General features: G+C 39.2%; 1 protein-coding gene across 1 annotated transcript in view; it reads right to left on the bottom strand.

Moving 5' to 3' along the window:
- ZMIZ1 (zinc finger MIZ-type containing 1) overlaps nucleotides 1-20290 on the bottom strand; it is a 153132-nt gene extending 132842 nt beyond the window's left edge. The window contains exons 1-2 of the mRNA XM_062496898.1: nucleotides 20231-20290; nucleotides 3189-3302 (exon numbers count right to left, since the gene is read on the bottom strand). Coding sequence (XP_062352882.1) covers nucleotides 3189-3302; nucleotides 20231-20290 — 174 coding nt within the window. The remainder of the gene's footprint in view (nucleotides 1-3188; nucleotides 3303-20230) is intronic.
- Nucleotides 20291-23148: the final 2858 nt, after the last annotated feature.

The following is a 23148-nucleotide window of genomic DNA, read 5'->3' as shown; positions in this document are numbered from 1 at the left end:
TAAAATGCGCAGCAGGAATAAAAATATCCAGGTGGTTATAAAGTTACAAGACATTACTGACAGTCCCAATACAAAGATGGTGTTGGTAAACAGGTAAACAGAACTACTTCTAAGAACCACTTCTTAAATTAAAACCTTATTTCAAGACTGTGAGCCTATTTGTCCTTTATTAATAGGATTAAATCTACTTGGCTCATTTTTGCAAAGAACTATACATAAGACTTAAATGATGAAAAGAATGTCATACCTATTATACCTACGTTATGCCTATCTGTGATAATCTATTAAGATGGCTATACACAACATTGCATCTGTCATTACATCTGATCCATTTCAACTTTGCAGTGTGTCAATGAATGGTTTGCACATTCCTGGGAGAGCTTGCCCTTCTGCATTCACGACATCCTAATAAATTTCAATTTGGATTAGTATATATCGTGTTACCACTCGCAGGACATGATCATTTCATATCCCTTGATGGTTCCAGAACAGTTTAGCATACCACTTTTTCCCTGGTCAGAGAGTTAACAGAACAGAACGACATAAAAATAAAAAAATCATTCTCAACACTACACAGAGGAAGCTTTATGAGAAAGTGAGCATTTTTAGTATTTGCAGAATTTCCAAATTAAATGCCTTAAAGAACCACACAGCTCAAATGTTGTAATGGTAGATGGTAGAGATTACTTGCTTAAAAAAGAATAGCCAAAAATATGGAGATTTTAAGGGAATTTAATTTTGAAGGTCATTTTAAAAGCTGGCAAAATAAAACAGTAATCCTGTTTCAGTGGTTGAATAGACTTTCATACTGATTTTTCATTTTTCTTTTACCATAATCCTCACAAAAAAAAGGACACTGGTAAATCTTGTTAGCATTAAGAAAAATAGACTCCTGATAGTATAGAACATGCAGCTATGCAAACTGAGGTTAAATTTACGCATGTATTTCAGCTACTTTTCACTTATTTGCAATGTTCTGAATAATTTCTCTGAAAACAGACTGATTTTCTATCACATTTGTTAAATAAAAGTAGATGAACCCCTTTTCCTGTAAGGAAATGAAAAGCCTCAAAATCCACGTTTGCTAAATTATGAACCAGAAGACATTAATTAGAACAAAATTATGTATGAGTAAACTCAAATAGAAACAATAATACTGAGAAAAATAATTTTTAGAAATCTTACAAAAAGAGACCTTGCCCACTCTACTGCTAAAGTATTAAGGAGATACAGGAAGTACAAACCTCTTGGGATACAACCATGCTGTTAAGTCTGTTTAATGGGAAGCAGGAAGAGGAAAAGGGATGTACACAATGAGAAATTAAAGAATATCTTTATTAGAGGGATTTTAAAATTAAGAACAAGAAACATATTCATTGCAGTTTATAGGCATTCTGAAAATCCTGTGTATTTATCAAACATGGAACAAGCCACCTGGTTAAGTTCCTGTGTTATTTCCTTGTCAGGAATATAATGAGATTACAACATGTGATAAAGATGCTGCTGCCAGTCAGTCCTACACTGCAGAGAGTTCTCTGTCACAACAAGCTTGGGAAGGGGGGACATGACACCCCATTCACAATTCAGGGAGAAGTATGAAGCAGAGTAATACATGCGGCTGAAATATTAACAGTACTTAGATAGCAATGCTTTTTTTTTCTTTCATTCTTGTCAGAAAAAAAACACTATTTTCATTTCAACACACTGAAAACCATGTATTGTGTTTTACCTCACCAGTTTTCATGGAACATTTCCTGCCCACTTTCTGTACACTTTGTGAGGAGAATGAATCACTGGCAGTCAGACCTTATTTTGACCCTCCACTTGGGCAGGGCTGAAGATCTGCTCATGTAGAAAGAAAAGATTTAAACAGCAAGGAAGTTGCAGGTCAGACTCACAATGTTCTAGCAGGGGCTGCAGAGAAACACTGTGCACAGACTGTGCAAATATACTTGAGGTGACTGTTTCCTTTCCCACAAGCTACCCTGAAAAATGCTAGCAAAGATTTTTAAAAAAAAAGTATAAATAAAATACAGTTACTGTCACATCAGACATCATGTGCATTTTCTCATAATTGATGCTACCAAGAACTTTTACTTCAAACAGAATTGTTTAATATTCTATCTTTGGACTTCACCATTTTTATCTCCCTTTATTTTATTTTTTCTCTAACTGGAAGAATTATACACATCTCCTATTATGACTGGATTTAGGCTAACTTTTTGACATATAAATCTGAGGGATGTTATACACTGGAGCACACTAAGATGGAGCCATTCCTTAACATTTGGATTTCTGGCAACTATATCTCAGTCTTAATGTCTCTTTTAGATATACCAGCTACACAGTGCATGAAAATAATCCATGCACTTCTGCCACACAACAAATAAAATGACAGTCTCTTCATTAATAATTTCAGAATTTATTTTTTGACAATTTATTTAGATCAACTTGCTTGGGAAATTGCAGTGAGGCTTTTAACCCTCCTGCTCAGTTAGAATTTAATTTATCTAAAGTCTTGACTCCACATAACAGTTCTGGACTGCTGCTGGAAAATAAAATTTTTGAAACCAAAAAAAAAAAAAGCACAAACAAATAGTATTTGAATGCATTATAATGAAGCCACTTTAGGAACTACATTGGTCTTAATGAAAGGTGAATGGAAAGAAAAGCACTGAACTCAATGGAACTGTTGGAATTAGTATGTCAGGATTAGACCTGCAGTCAATACATGTAACAAAGGAAGGTGAACAGGCATGTCAGAAACACTGTTGAGCTGGAAGCAAAGCATTCTTAGAATAAAAGGCAAGCAGTCCTTCAGCCCTACCAAAAATGCAAAAGGAAAACAAATACCTGGAAAGTTCATTACTCTGTAAGAACATGGCTCACAGCAATTTCAAACCATGAAATGTATGTGTGTAACAAATAATCTAGCCTGTGCATTGTTCAGTAATCTAACTAAAAATGTTTAGCCCTCTTATGCTCTAACTCCTTGTTATTGCATTTTGCTTCCTGTTAAGCAGTGGAGTAAAATAATCAGGCCCTAGGATCTGGCTTTATGTATTTAAGGTAAAATGACAGAAACTCCCTTAAAATGCAGATTCTGAAAATCAAGTTCCCTTGGCCACAAGAGAGTGAACACAGTATAAAACAGAACTGGAGCCACTGTCACAGAAAGATGGACATACCGTCAAACAACCCATCAGGCTCTGCTCAAATGGTCTCTGGAAGGCTCTGGGGTCTCCACACCAGTCCAGGAGCTCTGTTGCTGCATTATGGAAGTTTGCTGGGTTCTGTAAGTGCTGGAAAGGGAAGGCAAAGCAACATGGTAAATAACATACACAAGGGCAGATATATTCCTTTGTACATCTCATTATTGCAAAGTCTGGCAACTAGGAACAGCATGTAATTCAAAAGTAAGACTTTAAATTGCACAGTGAATGCAGAAATTCCTACTTCATTCTTATTAACACTCACACCGTTTTCTGAAATTACGTCATTAGTTAGAGACAAGGTGTAGCTGAAATACCAGAGCTCCCCAAACTCTTTCCTCCACAATACCACCTCTCCCACCTACAAATCATAATGGATTCTACTTGGAAATCAAAATTGTCTGACCCCAAATTAAGGGAAATTTTAGTCTAAGGTTCAATGTCTTTGAAGTGTGTTTATGCCTCATTGTTGGGACATGCCAGCACAGCACCTTCCAATAACCAAGATGTCAATCTTTGCCACTGGCCAATGAGGCAAACATGACAGACTCAGAAAATGCCAGTGGCAGGGAGAAGGGACACTCACTATACAGATCCTTTCTAGAAGCCTTGGTTTCTGTTGCTTGTGGCATCGTCATGAGCAATTAGGGTGATCACTTTAGGATCGAGGAAAATGGAGGGTTATTTCTATGCATTTCTTTCGCATGCATAGAAGGCATGCAGACATTTCAGAGTGGAACCCTACCTCTCCTGAAGAGGGTGGCAGGATTTGGAGAGGGGAAAAAAAACATCTGGTTTTGCTTTGAAATTTGCAGTGGTAATGGATTTTTTTTTTTTTTTTTACTATCAGATTAATTTCTGCCTTTCCACTGCACAACCAGAAGTCCTGATTTTAGAGGTAGTTAGTAAAGTTACCTAATACTATTGTTCATGCTGTCATCCCTCACCATCTACATTGCCAAAATATTCTAACATTTTAGCCAGAGCAGAGGGATGGCACAGGAAAAAAAAAAAGAATTCAATTTACATCAGTAATATTGCTACTAAATTCTCCAGTTTTGGTGATGCTAGATGTTTCAGTGAAAACTCAAGAAATGAGAAGAAAAGACCATATTTAGGAATTGTTGTGGTTTTTTGTTTTTTTTTTTTTAATAAGTGGTTTTATAATTCTTGGAATTGCTGAGAAAAATATGAAAATTATATTAGTGTTTTATCTGGGAGGCACAAATCTCAGGGGCATAATTTTTAAAATACATCATTACTTTTAAATCAGTTGCATAATTGGGGAAAACGTGACTGCTCATTTCTAAGCATCTGGATGAACTATAATGTTCACAACCTATTTTTTCTCCCTTCATCCCCTCATCCCTGAGTAGCTGCATATATTAACTTCATGACAAATGAAGGGAAAAAAAATTTCCCCCCCATGCCAGGTTTTCTGGAGTTCCCAGTCCATGAGCTTTTGGATCACGTTACATTAAATAATTCTTATTCAATGAATGCTCTTGGTCAAAGGCCTTGTTTTAACAAGAGATGACTGTCATGCAGGGCACAGATTTTTAAAACAATAGCAGAATTTGAAAAAGCAGACAGACATTTTGCAAAGTGGGTTTCTACCTCTGCTCTACCAACATGGGTACAGCTCCCACTACCAACCAGTGAGAGTTTTACCTAGGCTGCATTTCAGAATTACATCTCTGGCTGACTATTATTATTGGTGGAGGAGTCAAATGAATGTGTATCGAGATTAAAGGCAAGAATCCAAGTAAGTACACGTAAGAAGCCATATTTTAAGGCTTCATGTATAAAAAAAAATCCAATTAAGTGAGCCAGCAGTTTGGGTTATGAATCTTCCCAAGTAAAAGGGAAAGGGATGCCTTTTTGAACTCTTCACTTAAGCCTTCAGAGAAGTGACTGCCTGACATGAAATCTCTCAGTGAATACTGCTCCTTCCACAGGCCACTTTGATCTGCAGGAGAAACAGAAGTTGCTTCAAACCCCTCTACAACAGCATGTGTAAGCTCTGCTAATATCAAATACACTATTTCCAGAAGGCAAGAGAGGCACATGAGCTGGTGAACAAATTGCACCATACTGAATATCTACTGTACTGATAGGACTTGGGTCACAGATCTCTCAGAAGGGAAAAAAATAACCCAAACCAAAAACCCCTTCCATACAGAAACAACATAAGGAAAAATTCACTGAAAGCTATGCAATTCTTTATGTAAAACAGTTTTTAGTAACGCTTCCCTCTTTGTGGGGAGAGAAAGGAATTGAGATCCACAAATCAAAAGCCCTAAATAAGAGCTACATAATATTTATTCCCACCAGTGTTGCTGTGTAGCTTGCCAGCTACACACATCTTCTGCTAAAGCTTACAATGAAATTTCCCCAGTGAGAAACAGACACTATACCTGAATGAGAACAATTTTTATAGATGCAGGCTAACAGATAAAAAGCAAGGTACACCCTTATCTATATGCTTAATTTTAAGTTTAGCATCATATAAGGGTAATTTCTACTCACCATAACATCACTGAAAAGCAGTATTTTTTTTTCCTAGAGTAAAGTTTCAACATGTATTAAACTTGCACTTTCCTGTGGGAGAAAAGGCTCCTTCTACTTGCCTGTGCCAAGCAGGGGTGACCTCAATGACTTGGTTTTAACTGCTCGTTCTGTAACCCTCCAGCAAGTTATTTCACTGCATCAGGACACTACCAGAACCCACTTAAATACAGAGGGGATATTGAAATCCTGACTTCTTAAATGCAACTTCCCAACTGAAACTTATTTAGAAACTCACTGGGCAAGATAAGCAATTCTATTAGTTGCATCATAGACTAAAAAAATCCCAACAAAACACAGGAAAAAATCAGAATACCAGGTCCTGCCTCCGTGGAGTGAATTTGAGTAGTTTATGGGATGAGATAAAACCTGGTCCCAAGAGGATACTTCTTGCAATGTCACACACAGTTCTGTCTGGGACATATTTCTCACAGTTTTCTGACTTTGTAAGTAATTTTAAATTCAGGTTCTCCTCCAGTTTTTCTTTTTTGCATTACAAAGGCCAAGGCTACTGTTGTGGAAAACAAACAGAAGATCCAGCATGAACCAAAGCATGAGGGCAGGTGCAACTCCTTCCCTCGGTTACTTAAGAAAACATTCCAAATGCTTACTGTGATTTTTATTTATTGACAACTTGAACATTGTACATGAAGCAAAAAGGCCCAATGTCATTCACATCCTCACAACAAAAAGCATGCTTGAGAAGATTATTACATTTACTATATTCATTGAACAGGAAATTAAAGAGATATTCTCAGTTCTCAATCCAAGAACAGAAGTACAAAACAAAGCTTATGCCAGATCCATCCATCAGCTTTGTTGTGTAGCATTTTCCATGCATGGCACTATGCTCTTCAACTGAAATTGGCAGCATTTTGAAGAAGCAAGGCATGTGTCTGAAGAGTCTTGTCTGAAACTGTGCTTCTTGTAAACATGGGGGGAAAAAAATCAAATCCACCTCATTAGCAGCTGGTTTAGAAAAAAGTGACAATGAACCAGATCTGGTTACGACACATCTTGGTGTATCTTCAACGCTTCTAGTGAAGGACCACCTAACAGCACCATGCTTGCAAGCAGCCATGTTTTCAGCAAGTGGAAAGGATTTGTATGAATAAAATCTGAAGCAAAAATGAACAAAGCAAATGAAATGAATGAAGCAGTTATTTACCAGATTGCTTTCATTATCATTGGCATTTCAGAAGACTATTAGTGAAACATGACAATTTCTACAATTGAAAAAATTTGAGAATTTTCAATCTAATCACTTATAACACCCCAAATCTAATATTCCCTTAGCCTGAATGGAACAGAAATCACAGAAATATTTGATGCATGTGAGCATATCGTTATTGTGGGGATCACCAGGTGATGCTCTAACGACAGAGTCTGAGTCTCAGAGTCATCTATATTTGATCTTGGAAGGAATCTCTCCTTCTTTGTAGCTACTCAACAGTCTGGTGTAGGGGAATAGAGAGAACAGCAAAAGACTCTGCTCTCCATTCTACTATATCCAAGAAGAGTAAACTGTACCAGCAAAGCCCTTTTCTGAGGACTGCTGATATTTGGGTTGGCTTCCAGTGAAGATGGGAACTTCTTCCCTGGAACACAAGATGCTGCTCGTGACCACCTCTGACTCAAATGTTCTGTTTATCTAAACAACAGACCATCTTTGTAAATTTGCATGGACATACAGGCAGAGGATGCAGGTACACTAGGACCCAAGTTCATCAGATTCCACAGCAACAGCTGTGTGCCCACTCCATGGTTTACTGCTCTGTCATTTCCTGGAGCAAAGGCAACAAGAATCACATTGAGAGTTACACACAACAGCTGATATGTGGCAATTTTTGGTCCCAACATTTCAAAATACAACCACCACTTGAAATTGTTACTCCTTTACAATCAAATAGTCATCAGAAAGTCTTGATATACAATAAAAACTCTGCAATAGGCACAAATATATAAGCTTCACTCCGCACAGGAATTCAGTATGAATTATATAAGCATATATAATACAGATCTGATTATACAGAAGGATACTAAAGCACAACTGAGTGCTCTCAGTCATCTCACCAACACCAAAGTGGATGAAAACCACTTCCCGCAACACAAGATTCAACATGATTTTGAACACTGAAACCAATTATCCACATTGAAACATGGCAAGGACAATGGCCTTATCTCCACTAAATATATTAAGCCTGCAACACATTTGTACACTTGTGTGATTTAGACAGAACAGTCTAATAAGCAATGCAAGAATATAATTCAAAATTAAGAGCAATTACAGAGGCTTAATATTATCTCACACACATCAAGAAATGCTAACGTGGTATGGAAAGTGAATCATTTAAACATGAAATCCATATGCTCCAGTTTGCTCCTATAGAAAGCAAACGTTGAATTTGAATTTACAAATTACATCTCTGGTGGATAGCTTTTTTCCTCTTTTCTGTGGAATACATCAGACTGAAGGCAGATACCTAATTTGCCACAACTTAACCTATTCAAAATGAGATGCCATGCAAATAAGTTTTTGAGCAGCAAACTGCTTAACTATGCTAAACAAGTTATTGCATTTATTTACGTGATGTCGCAGCAAATTATGAAGGCTGACTCAAGTTGTCTGTTTGTTTTGCTGAGTTACGTCTGCTCTGTGTCTCACTCCTTGATTTAATTGAACTGCTGAAGATAATATAACTTATCACGCAGACATTATGCCATGTTGTAGATTCTAGGTTAATTAACAGTAGCCTACAGTCACTGAATTTCTCACATGGTTAGCCACTTGGACCCTGTCTACTGTCTAGCTTCACTAATCAACGAGTCTGGGAATTTTACATCAGCGACACAAAACACTGGCAACACAGGGAGCTTTTCAGTGAACAGAAAAAGAAAACACAGAGAGATGTAGGTAGCCTTTTCTTTGCTCTGAAATTAACCCCTTCCTACACACTATGTGGCAAGGCTGCATGCTTGGCAAACGGTCTGGTTCACCAGTTGGGGAAAGTGAATCCAGGAGGCAGCTGTTCTGCTGCAGGACAGAAAGTCTGGGCTGCTGCTGCACAAGCACTGGGGGCTGCCAGCCCTAGAAGGCTCCTGACTCCTTCTGCCTTCTCCTGCCTGCTCCCCTCCACAGCACAAGAGGACACATGCCTGCCTGCATGCTGAATTAGCCCCATTCTACACTAATGATTTGAGCTGCACTGGCCCTTCAGGACGGCACGCAGGGCAGGTCCTTGAACCTTAGCACTAGCAGGGGACACAGCAGCAGTGTGAGCCACTCCAACACTAGTCTGAAGCTGACCTGAATCTTAAGATACATTTTATTGGTAATGCTTAGTCTCACAGGTTATCTCTGTGAGCTTCTTTGCCCAAACATTAACTTCCAGCACTTTCGGTGCCTCAGACCACACTTGCTGTTCTGACTGTGATCTAACTTCCCAAATGCTGACTGTCTGTCGTCACTAACAGTGAGATTCCTTATGTGACCACACAACCATCAGACCTGACTAAAAGAAAGTGGCAGCAAACAAAAGGTAAGGCTGGGAAGGTACCAGGACTCTGCTCTCAGCAGCAGCTTTGAATTAAACGCATCGCAGAACTTCTCCCAAAGGTGGAGCTGTATCATCAATTTAAGAGCATGATAAAGTTAAGTTCACAGCATAAATACTCCGCCTGCCTCACAACAACCTCCCTTTTAAAAAAGTAACTGTACTTTTGATTATTTCAAGCCTGATAAATATTTTTTATTAATATTCCTTATTATTCTACATAAAACATTATGCACACAAAGAAAGGTACCAGAAAAGACACATGGATTTTTAGTGTTCTGATACTGTACGTATTTACTCTTGAGGTAATCCTGAGACTTCAGCCAAGTTTAGACAACAGGTTCATCTGTATGCTCTCAAAACTTTCCAAGAGGTCCAGAATCTCAAGGTCTACAAAACCTAGCACAAACCCCTTCTCTTCCAAATGATGGGCCAGATACTCTGCATGACACAAATTTTGTGTACAGGTGGTGGTATTTGAAATGCCTGTGTACAACCTGAGGTTCACACGACCTGCTTGCGATTTTCAGCTGCAAACATGCAGATTTTCAAGCCTTTTTTTGACAACAATGGAAATTAAAATTCTCACGTGGTTGTAAAATCTAACAATTTAATAACAAAACCCAAAAAAGCAGTTATCAAAATTTATATACAAAAGTAAGTATACTCAAAACAATAAATGCAGAAACCATAATTCCTTTGGAGCTAAACCTGTTGATAATGGCTGGTGAAGGAGTTGACCCACTTCTCTATGCCTACAGGACTTTTCTAACTCTGGTGTGTATCTCACTCTGACTCGAGATGGGATTTGGTGGCCAGGTGCTTTGGCAGATTCTGCCAGGCAAATCAGACTATTTTTTGTCCATCTTAATGCTCATCCTGCAGTCATGCCTGCAGTCATAAGTAATGAAAATGCACTACTGTGCTCAAGGGGGGACAAAGAAGGGAGTAGGGAAGAATGGGACCTGGAAAGATAAAGGGCAGAGAACACTGACAGAGATTACATGCTTTTCAATTTAAACAACCTGGAAGCAGACAGAATTACTGTGCTCCTGCATGTGGGGCAAAGGGTGGCCAGCTCCCAAATGAAAACTAATCACCTCTCAAGAATGTAAATAGGATTCTTGGTCAGGCACCCTTGACAGAGCATTACCAAGGGGAGACAAAGCTGGTCTCTGTGTGTTAGTGAGTGCACAGGTATTCTGCTCCTAGACCTAAATTTGATAGCTCACTCAGTGCCATAAGACCTGCAAACCACCAAGAGTCTTCTGCTTTAATACATTGATGGAGTCTTTATTACTCTAAACGCTGAGCAAGCTCTGTGAGTGAGTCCAACCATGAGCCTGTCTCCCCTCCTATGCTAAGGGCTCTATCTCAGATTCCCATTCACCACTGGCTGCCAGAAAACTCAAGTACAGCAATACAGGACAGCACTACCCAAGAATACATTTCAAACGCAGAAAATTACATAACCTGAAATAGGTGGTTTCTCCATCTTTTTTTAATTTTTTTTTTTACAGACAACTGTGATTATGCACACCTTGTCCTATCCACAAGTAGCCACACTCAGTATATTAAAAACTCATCTGCAATCAATATTCAAAACAAATTGTCTTTTTCATGAGGATAGAGGGGAGTATTGAATTCTTTTTTGTCTTTTGGGAGTGTGATTTTTGTTTATCTGGACATGGGTATAGATAGTTCAATTCTCTACAGTCCCTTTCAATATCAAAGATTGTTTTATTTAGCAAAAAATTAAAAGGCTCATGCTGTGCACTTTGTATTCAGATAATCCCCCCTCACAATTTAGTGTTTGTGAGATTGAGAGACCCCTAATTAATAGAATTATCTTGCACTTACATGGCTCATTCCATCGGAGGCTTTATAAATAATTTATTAGGTTCACATTCTGAGAGGCACTAGATATACTAAGAGAGAGATTAAGATGATGTTAGCCATTCCTACTTCTGAAAAACAGAGCAAACGGAGTCACCTTTGCCCCCTTTGTCCATTGCAGCTTCTTTTTCCAAAGAAAACAAATACTGAGCAATGACCAGCACCTCTTTATCGGGTGTTTTAACATCAAGATAACACTGGGCAAGATCACATGCTAAACAAATGAGAAAAAAAAGAACAAGTAAAAAAATTAGCATCGCTGAACTAAAAAAACCCCAAGTTGTTCAGTTATGAACTGTAAGGGAAAAAAAATCTATATTAACGCAGATTTTCATAGATGCTTCTCTCATACACTTTTAGTATAAGGTGTGAGTATAATTCAGTACTGATTACAGAAAAGGTGAATGCCTGGTAATTGAGCAGTCTTGCTCTGCTGCTGGGATCTTCTATACCATGAGTTTTGTGAGGATGACTGCACACCTATACGCATGTCCTGGAGCAAAGGCAAGGTACTGCAACCTTGGCTTGTCCATTAGTTTTACAAAAGTGAAAGAAATGGATTTAACATCTGATCCTCGAGAACTATACATAGAAGCCAGTAAAGCTAAAACAAGAATCATTCCTTAACTCTGATGATCAGAACTGCAACATTTGTCTTCCTGCTCCATTCCTTTTGATCCACATAACTCTGGTTATAACTGCAGTATATTTATCATATCTTTGATAAAACTTTATGTTAAGTAAAGGAACATGCAGCAAATGAAACTTCTTTAGTCATAACCTGTTGTTCTACCCCACCCTCCCCTGCCCAGGAGGAAACTGTGACTTGGGGGTCTAAAGGCTGTGATCAGATCTGACTGAAGATGGAAATTCATTCAAGACATACTGTCTAATGGCAGTATGTCTATGTCCATCTCTTAAGTGTTGGTGCAGTCTTTGTACCTTCCTTACCCCCAGCACCTGCACTGCTATTATGTCAGCTGAGACCAGTGGAAACAGTATGGTTTACAAAGACTCAGCATAATCAGAGGGGTCAGAATTATTTTTCCTTAAGCACTCACAAACTGATTTTATGGGATAAAAGTCAAAAGACAAAGGTAGAACTGTTTGGTCTTTTTCCAAGGCCATGCTCAGTCATGCAAGGCTCCAGTCTCTCTTTAAATTTGCAATTACAGCTCAAAAGAATTATGAAATCAGTTTGCCTAGGCAGTTCACTCATCTTGGCAAGTGAAGCAACCTATTTTCCATTAGTATCTCCCTATTATATCATACTAGCATGAGATGTCTCTCTATGTGACCACAGCAACAGTGCTGAGGCTTCTTCAGCCTTAACATTCTAACAGGCATTGCATTGATACAAGACTTTTCTTCTTGAATGCCCTCATGATTTTCAGTCCTAAATATTTCAACATATCAAGGAGTTGATTTTCTTAAAGCAGAGGCCATGCTCTTTCTGTTAGAATACCACTGCACTATAAGAATAATGTTTCATTATCACAATAATATTTACATAAATTTATAAAGCATTTTATTGATTAAAAATAGGCTTATTTGTTCTAGACTTTCTTACCTGCTGTCTTGACAGAAATCTAGTTTCATAATGCGTTTTAGTAGAAGATTAAATAAAGGACTCAAGCAAAGTGGGATGTCTACATAAATAATTCTGTGTTGTGAACTATTTCATAATTTGAGGTACATATCTCATCATTATGAAAAGTTTTGGTCATTGGTTTTCTTTCATGCATTTCTTACCTTATCAAGGTGTTTTAAACACATTAAAAGAATATTATATCATCCACTCACTGGAAGATTATTGTTAATAGTGCATTCTTTAGAAAGAAATACCACCACCTAAGACTATAAAGTGAGTTGATGGCAAGGAGGGGAAAAAAACAGCACCAACTCCTCTGATATATCTACAGAATCAACTTCAAAAGTTTAATTTAAATAGATACATTTATTATTTTTTCTAAATTTCAGGAAAACAAATTCACCGATTTTGAAAAATAACCACTAGTCTTCAGTATATCCTGCTGAACAGCAGCACATTTGTTGGACATATTTTGTGTTGCAATTAATTTTTTGACTCATTTGAGTAACTTACTAATTGAGCTTTTTATAGCACTTTTAATCAACTGATTTACTCTTTATTATTTTAATCTCTTAATCTATGCAGAGATAAAATCTCAAGGTGACTACTTAAAATGATGACTACACAAACTGATACCACTGTGAAAGATATAAAATTCACATGACCTATTCTCACAGCAAGGCATTACTGAAATATTTGCAAATCAAAAGGAAAAATGCTTCACCAGACAGTTTTTTTAACTACAAAACTGCCCACAGCACCTGCTGTGTGACCTACCCATGTACAATGCATTACTGCACAGAGGCAAGAAGGAGTGAACACCACCAGTGAAGAGACTTTTCCTTCAGGAGATGATGGCAGAGGTCTGCACAGCTGAAGGCTCTTGGTATTAACAGTACTTTTGCCACCACAACTGTTTTGAAAACACCTGCTTTTACAAATAGTAAAAATGGTACATGCTCCTTATGTGCAAACTCTAAGCCATACCTCCATGGATTTGCTGTTGCACACAATAGCAGCAACTCGAGTAGCAAGAGCATATCTAAGAACAAAGGTTCAGAAATGGCAGAAGTCAGATGTCACCAGCTGTGGTCACATTTTCACTGTGGAGCTTGACCCAGCTGCTAACAAAAAGGACTTCCTATGCTCATCTGACACCAAGGTGACATGATGGACTCAACTTAGAGATTTCTAGAATTTTCAAATATTCATCCTTATTTACAGAAAGACAATTTTAAACAACAGGCCAGATTAATTTGTTGCACAGAAAATAACAGAACTGTTCTAAATCCTATGGGTACTGGAGGCTTTCTGTGTGTGTTTAAAATGTGCATTTTCCATTTTGAAATGGGAATACTAAGGATACTAACATGACTGATATTAAGAGTAATACCACCCCAGCCCTCGAGGACAGGTGCTGCAGTAAAGCAGCAGAACTGGGAATGGGCGAAGCGAAGCTGCCACAACTTTACCCATCTGCCTCACAACCTCACAAAAACATGATGGGTTATATTCCACCCACTGGAATCTTGTCAGATAAACAAAACAGCCAAATACTGCAAACCAGAAGGTGCTCTCTTCCCCCTCCCCACCAGAAGTGCTTCTAGCAAACTGCCTCTTTGCTCTTTCCCTTGCAGCTTCCCTACCAGGATGCAGGATCTAACAGAGCAGGAATGTTGACTGACAAGTCTTTAAATGGACTAGAGGAGCCAGGAAAGCTGGTCTGCTGTCAGTTTTTCCTAAACATACTTAAGTCTAGCAGAGGAATATTCCAACAGACTTTGCACAAAAGCAGATAAAGAACTTGTGGCTATAGGCCTCAGGAAAAAAAAGATACGAAAAAAATGTAGCTACTAACACAACACTGATGGATTATTCAACCAATAAACTGCAACACTTGAGGCCCATCAAATGCCTTTTTAAGGAAAAGGTCTTTTTCCTCTTTAGCCTTGCAATATATTTCATATTTAGCCACTAAAACCCTTGTAGAACTTATATAGAATAAAAAAAAAAAAAGGATATTTTAAACAAATGCATTCTTCACAAGAATACTTCTAATCGTCAAAGTTCTTCAAGAATGAAATTTTCATGAAATTACCATGGGAAGTTTTGTGAGGATGTGCAAATGAAAAAAAAAAAAAAAAAAAAAGCATGGGAAGCATTTTTCCTTTTATTAAAATCTTTTCAACTGTAATTTCATACCAGTCCTTGGTAACCAGTCCAAAATATACTAAAAATGACATGTTTAGGACTGCTTAGCATTTACATGAGTCTGCAACAATAACACTGAAGAGCAGAAGAATTAGTTCAAACACTTCAGCACTTAAAAACAGTTATATAAATATACAAAGAATTCTATTTTCCCCTGAATTGAAAGCTACCAAAAACCTAGCTGCTGAATGATGAAAGAAACGGGCTTGCTTGTTTCCAATTTGAGCAAGCAAATATCAACACAAACACACAGCAATTACAACTTTTAGCATATCTCTCTGAATGGCTGGGTAGGCACTAAAAAGCATTGCTAGGCAGCAACTCAGCAAGCCTTCTGGAAGGAAAGAGGGGAGAAATGCTAAGCAGTTTCTGGAAATCAGCTGTGTAACGTGGTGATCCAGCATCATTTGATGATACTGCTCAATGTGCCCTGATGTACCATGACACAAGCAGCAGAAACAGCCTTCTCTGTTCCCATCATGATCTAATAGTTTTGACACCAGAGTGCCTTTTCACACTTCTCCTTAACCTGTTACTAACATTTCAGCACAGCTTTAGGACTGAGCCTAACAACTGTGCTCAGCACAGCGGGAAGATATCACACACCCTTTCTGAAAGGGGCAGCTTCCTCATAATTTAAATATAGAAATGGTTTTATCCATCTACTTTTTTGCAAGAATTTCAGAAGAAACACACAAAACTCTACAAAATGGACTAACAGCAAACAGGGCCACAAAAGGTCGAAGTCCCTGGTTTTAAAATAGCTCCAAGCTTTTCAAGCATACCTATTAGAGTAAGAGTAGAGAAACACTACCCAACCCACTGATTTTCCCTGGCGTTTGTTTCTGTCACCTAACAAAAGCAATGGACAGTGTCTGGTTAAAGCCACACCTCTGGACTGCTAAGAAGAATGCTTTAAGAAACCCAGTCAATTCTTTACTGGGATTTTCTATGCAGCAGGAGCCAAGCTGGCTCCTTCAGTATTCTGTGCCTGGGCAGCAGTCAGCAAGGAAGATCTCAAATTCAGCTCCATGCCTGCCTAGGCCTGCTCCTGCTACCCCACAGCTTCATGGACATTGTGTCAGAGCCACCTGAGCCACGAGCCCCCAGCAGATAAACAGATTATTACTGCAGCCTCAAATATGGCAGGGAATTCTCAGGGGCTATCAGACCTTTGCTCTGCACAAGAGTAATTTTGTGGTTTTGTTTGTACGGACAAAGGCTTAAAGAAAAAAGCCTGTGCCCTGAACATTCAGCTTCCTTCAATGTACCCTGAAGAGTCTCCTGTGTCATGACAAACTAATTGCACGTGTTAAGGAAAGCCTGTTACTTTGGCTTTTTCCACTGTACATCAAAAAAAGCTGTGTTTGATTTTAAAGCACATACACTTACAAATACTGAGGGAATCAGCTACAAAGAGACCACACAAGCTGTTCCAGCCTTCCACAGAAGTCTGGGGGTTTTTTAAGCATAAATACACAGCCACCTCTTCAGTTTGCCCTTTCATCTACTCTGAAACACTTCTTAACACACACTTCATTTCCTAACTAGCTGATCATATATAAGTTTTGGGTTTGTAGCTTTAAAGCACTAAAAAAGATGAAGGTAAAACATAACCTTCATCCTGGAACAGAAGTCAGCAAGGATACTGTGGGTGTCTCACAAGTCACAGAGCTGGGAAGAAAGAAGCCTGTCCTGACCCTGTGCTGAAACCTGATCTAGTTAAAGAGGCACATGGATTACCATTTATAGCATTTCTCAGGGGCTGGAGTGAGGGGCAAGGAGGGCGGCAGACTGCTCTCAGTCTGGCTGCAGGAGCCACGGGCTGCCAGCAGGGCTGTAAAACTTGCAGATGCTGGGCGCCAAGGAAGGATGGTTTTCCTCCCCCTGTTGCAGTGCACCTTCCACACCACTGCTGTGTTAACAGCCCCAAAAGCACATGTGTGCTCAGGAGAACAGCAGCACTGTTTGTTCAGTCTGGGAAATGAGGATAACAGAATGAGGATAACAGTTGAGACCAGGGAGAAAAGGCAGACAGATTTTTGTCTGACCCTACAGTTAATCTCCAGAAGAGGTGAAGCTACATTTATATGGCCATGTGAGGCAGTGCTTTGCTCCCAAACTCAACATGCACAGTGCAGTGTGCGGTCCAGTTCTCAATGGGTGAACTGGAAATTACTCTTTAGAGTATTAGCCAGCTAATGACCTGTCTCAAAGAACAAGGTAAATGTCCCCAAGCTGGAAATTTATGAACCTGTGACAGAGAGTTGAGTGTCTTCCAAAAAAAGGAGGTAGTTTCTGGCTCTTTCTCCACTATGGCAAAGATAACAGCACAAGATTTTGGAACCATGAAAAAGCAAACAGCAGTTTTTATGCTACTTTCTTCAACAAAACAAAGTTTTTTTTTAAAAAAGTCATTATTCTCCAACAAAACCACAAGTAGTGCCACTCCCACACACACACACACACAAAAGCTTTCTGAGATATATTTTTGGTGTTCAGCCACTGTCTTAGTTGACTACAGTTTGCCATGAGTTGAAAACAAGAGTTTTACTCTTGTCTTTTTTGGGCCAAAACAGAATGGGGGAACCATGAATTCACAAGCATGCCCAAGCAGGATAGTTCCTTTTCAGGCATCCTTTGAGCTCTGACACAGGCATGCTCCTGGTCTACCAGAAAAGCCCAAGCTTTTTTCCAGGAAGAAAGAAAGAAAACACAGAGTGCTACACAAATTCTGGGCAGCCTGACCTTCCTCACTGAAGAAATATCCAAGCTGCATATGCAAAACAGCACTACGTATAAATGAAGTTAGTAGTTTAACTGACAGAGTACCCATTACATAGGCAAAATTATCTCTTTAAAACTTTAAGAAGTGTAATTTGATATTCTCTTATCTAATTAAAATAATATAAATTATGTACAGAAACCGACAGCTCTAGAAAAAGTAGCTGAGCAGCATCTTCCATTTGTCTCCACTTGATGTAAAGGTCTGTTCTTACAGCTAGAAGGTTAAATTGTTCTGCAATTTAACCTTCATTCTTCATCTTATGGGCTAGGATGGCCAAAAAGAACACAAATTTGTGCCAGTCAAGGGCATGTTTTTTCTGAACCAGATAGCTGCTCATAAGAAACTGGGGTGAAATCCTCAAATTCATATTTTCCTCAGGCCTCTTAAGGGCCATTAGAAGCATTAACTTTCACTGCAGAGTGATGAAATAGAGTCACCACAGAGTGAGGCTGGATTACGACCAGCAATTCTGCAGGAAAAGATTCCTATTTCTGCTCCTCGACCTATGAACTAGCTTTGATTCATTCTGAAACTCTCTCATAAAATATGGAGAGAAAAAATCATCTGGTTTAGGTGTGAGCTGTAATCTTTTTCTGTATCACCCAAAGCATGGCCAGACTTGCAAAAATCCACATACTCCTGCATTACAGAAAAAAATATAAACTTCCACTAATATCCAGGCAAAGCTATAACCTAATGATGGAGATCGATGAAACTAAGAGAAGAGAAACATATTCTTATCGAATTGAAGAATATATCAGGTTGGAAGGGACCTCTAAGTATTAGTAAGTCAAACTTCCTGCTCCTCACAGGACCACCTAAAATTAAATCTTTTGACTTCGAGCATCATCTGGACATTCCTTGAACTCTTGACAGGATTGGTGTTGTGACCACTTCCATAGGTAGCCTGTTCCAGTGACTGACCATCCTCTCAGTGAAGAGCCTTTTCTTAATGCCTAGTCTAAATTTCCCCTGACACAGCATCATTGCATTTTCCTGCATTTTCCTATTGCTGCTCACCAGATAGAGGACCAGCACTTCCCCTTGGCTGTTTCTCTTGAGGAAGCTGTAGTTAAAGAAATAAATTTAAAAATCCAGAGCTACTCATCCAGTACCACCCCCATGCTTATCTTTTATCAGTTCCTTTGATTTAAGGTGCTTGTGTCTGCAACACAAATCTATGAACAGAGAAATGCTGTGCTGCCTCAAGAAGCAATATGCATATGTCTTAGGACACAAGTAGGCAGGCAGGTTTTCAACTTAGCTAATACAAATAAAAAACTAAAGCAGCAGAACTCTGCTGTGACCCAGTCTGACAAAGAAAACTGTTCAGACAACACTGAAAAATTATTTGGGAACATTATTTCATGAAATAATATGTTTCTGTTTTTCCAGTGTAATTCAGAAAATTTCAACCAATCTGAAGATAATAACTTTTTTTTTTTTTTTGGAGCTCATCTCCTGCATCCCAGATGGGATCTTCAAATTATCTGTGTGCAACTTGCATTTATGCACCTGTTGTGCATGCATGCATTGATTTAGAGACAAACACAAGAAATATCAACATGAAAAACCATTCTCTTGCTCACCTCCTCTAAAAGGACCGTTGCTATGAAAATTCTGTTAGGATTGTTGCATGTGGATAGGAACATACATGAGGGGAGAATACACACTGCCTGCAACCCTAGAGAGCAAAGTTCACTGAGAAGGGTAAAGCAGCGAAAGACAGTCTGTGCATCCTTGCCATTGTAGTTATATATGTATAAATGCTTTTATAACTGAGCCTTTCACTCAGTTATAGAAGCATTTGCAAGCACAGTTACAGTGGGGAAATCTGTAAACGAGACATAATTCACTGAAAGGCAGTGGCATGTGAAGAGCCCTTCATCTTCACAAACAGATGCTTCTGAAAATTTTACCTCGCAATCAGAAGTTTTTACAATCTCCATGCAAGCTGATTAAGCAGCACTCTGAGCACTTGGAGGCATGCCAACCATCCAAGTTCTGAGTCTCCAGGCAGAGCAGGTCTCAGGTCAGCTACTGGATTAAAATCAAAAACTGGCCCCTTGGAATTGTGGATTACTGTGCTCAGAGCACTAAACTGATGGCCGCCCGCTGTGACCCTCTGGGGCTGAGCTGGCAGGACAAGCACCACTCTGCTTCCAGCTGACACAGATTTGTTCAGTCTCCAGGCTGAAGATTTCTTAGAAAGGTGTAAGCAAAAGTTTGGCTTTTGAGGTTAATACACCAGCTCGCACAGCACATACTCTCTTCAATGGGATCAGAGTGTCTCATTCCTTCCCTCTGAAGGGCAAGGACACTCATTAAGCAACAGGTAACTGTAATATGCAACACCTGCCACACAACACCCAACCCTCAATAGCACCTATGACCTCCTCCTTCAGCTTACCTGTTTTATGCACTGCAGCCGGTCATTGGTCTGCTGTATGTGCCTGTCCATAGAATTCATTTTGATTGTCTCCACTTTCTTCTACCTGAAAGCCATTAAAATCCCTCGATCTGCAAGACAAAAAGGACAATAATGATCACTGAACATGGGCCATACACTTCCACTGAACAGCTGAACAGAGCTGCTTGCAAGAAACCCTTGAGCACACTGTGAAATAAAATAACAATAATTCCAATAACAATGACAGCCTGGCTTTTGCAAGGACAAGGGCATGGGGATTCTTCCTAATCTTCCTCTAAGAGAAAATACCTCCCATAAATATTAAATGAACCAGATACAGCAGAGTATTACATGGCCAAAAATAGCACAAAATATGTGTCCTGAAGAATCTGGATTTCTGGATTGAAAATGAAAGCAACAGGTAAATTTTTGACTCTCCTCCAGCTAGCACATCTATTTCATGAGCCCTTGAAATGGCCAAGATGACAGGGCAGGAAAGACTGGGATCCAAAACTCAGCCCAGACTTTAGGAATGACAAGCATCCAGATGCACAACCTAGCATATATAGAATAGGTCTAATCTTCAGAGCTGCATAGTTACTGCCTTCTAGAAAAATTGTGGTCATTCAGGTATCTACAGCTGAACAAACTACTTGTTACTTCCGGAAAAACACAGCCTGAGGTCTTTAAGTCCATTTCTATTCCCATTTAGGTCCATATTCTCTTAGCAGTGTAATTTAAGGCAAAACCTTCCTGCAACTTTAAAAAAAAATAAATCTAAAAATTAAAAATTAAAGTTCAGAGTACTGTTTAAAGTTCATGAAAAATGAGTGGGCACAGAAATACATACCCAAATGCCCTATGTACACCAAGCTTTATAATAGCACAAGGAAGGTCCCAGTCTTGCACAGAAACCTCTCCTTCATGAACCTCTTCAGTGGCTGCAGAACAGAGTGGTTTGTTACTCTCTGCACTGCTCATGACAAAACTGTTTTCCATTCCCTCCATACATGTAAGAGAGAGCACATTTTTCAAATACTTGTCTGGTTAGAGAAGCTGGCTGTTCACCACTTCTAGTACACGACTCAACATCTCTCCAGTTAAACAATTCCAGCACTGTCCATACTCAACCCCCTTGAGGGGAAGAGTGTTCCCCATGGTGGGAACCTTGATTACAGAGCTCTCACAATGAGGCAGACCCCAAACCACAGATCCGCGCACATCCCGCGCACCCAAACCGCTGGAGGTTTCTGTACCTAGCTGATAATGTTCTTTCATGGCTCCTGCTGGATTACACTCGGGGAAGAAATCGTTTCTGCTAGACAACTAAATGAGGTCTTAGAACAGCAGCTCAAGCTCCTCACCTCCATGCTCTAGACACAAGAGGATTCAATAAAGCATTCCTGTCAATAAATTATAATACTTATGAAACAGAAGAGCCAGTTTCACATACAAGTATTATCTTTTGATTATACCACTGCCACCTTCTCGATAGCAAATGCCATCCAAAGGTCCTCTAGCAAATACAAATTAATATATTTTATTAAAAGCCAGTTACACAGTCTTATCTGCCTGTAGGACCCCCAAACAGACCTCAGTAGTCATGAAGTTTAATCTCTCAGTGGACAGCAGAGGTATTTATCAAGAGATAAGCTAGCCTAGACATGACACTACTTCAGCGGTGATCCATCTTACAAGCTAGGACACATTATCTGCATTTTAATTGAACATCAGCACAGATGGAGAAGGACATACTGAAAACAAATACACATACAAGCACACAGATGTCTCTTGAAAAATTTTAAGACATGCAAGCTGAGGCACCTTTTTTTTCCGCAAGAAAGTCGTGACATTTTTGAACTATACAATTTCATGGGTACGCATGTAATACCACCCTAGTTCGCTGCTTTACAGTTAACCATAAACAAAATTAAAGGTTGCTAGCAGCTACCTGAGCCACAGCTTACTATAGTACTTGTCCAAATTGCAATTTCTCCCACATGGAACAGCTTCTCAAAGCCCATCTGGAAAACCAGAGGGGCAGAATACACAAAAGTAACTCACCTAACTGAGCAGGAACCTGACAAGGTTCTCGGGAGGTAGGACTGGGAGTGCAATCCCCTACTCTCCTATATACACAGGGCACACGAATTCTGTAATAAGCAGATCAAATTCAGTCTCCAAAACAGTTCTGTTTTTAAAGCCCAATGGCTCTCACAGAAAAGCACTCTCTAACTCTCACCCTTCCCCTAGTGGCTAGAAGAATTTTCACTTCCATGCTCACTTCCACTTGTTCTCACATCATTAGCTCTAAGGATGAGTCTTTGCCCTGCCAGGCTCCCTCTCCCTCTTCCCATCACGGCATGGATGGATCACTCACCAGCCTCCACTGCTGACAGTTTACTACTTTCACAGCCCAATCTCATTTATTCTCTCCTGGTCAAGAGAAGGCACTCAGCCCACTAAGTCCCAGTTAGTGGGCTGTAAACATTTGTTGCATGAACCACACAGCCAAAATGGTACACATGAAGCCTCATGACACACAATGACACAATGCTTTGCATTTGAAATGCCCTACCTCACCCCCGCAAGACTCATCTTTCTCTTTCTCTCAGCCACATCATAAGAGCACCAAATAGAGTGATTTTTTTCAGTGAGCATACTGGCTCTAAGTAATTTCTGCTATAAAAAACGCAGAGCTTATTAGTGGGAAACCATTATTATCTGGAAATTACTCTTTCATGAGCCTCAGCAAGAATTAAAAGATTAAACATGGAAAGTGAAAATTATCATAGAGATCAGAAATTTCACCATGGCAGAATAAGCATTTTGACACCAGATCATTTTGGCTGGAAGAAAAATAACAGCAGAATTAAATTTCCAGTAACTATACATACTACATGAGTACTGCTGTACTC

The sequence above is a fragment of the Cinclus cinclus genome, chromosome 7 (genome assembly GCF_963662255.1).
Source record: "Cinclus cinclus chromosome 7, bCinCin1.1, whole genome shotgun sequence".
NCBI classification, from domain to species: Eukaryota; Metazoa; Chordata; class Aves; order Passeriformes; family Cinclidae; genus Cinclus; species Cinclus cinclus.
The sequence above is the reverse complement of the archived record's forward strand: the minus strand, read 5'-3'. Positions and strand labels throughout refer to the sequence as shown.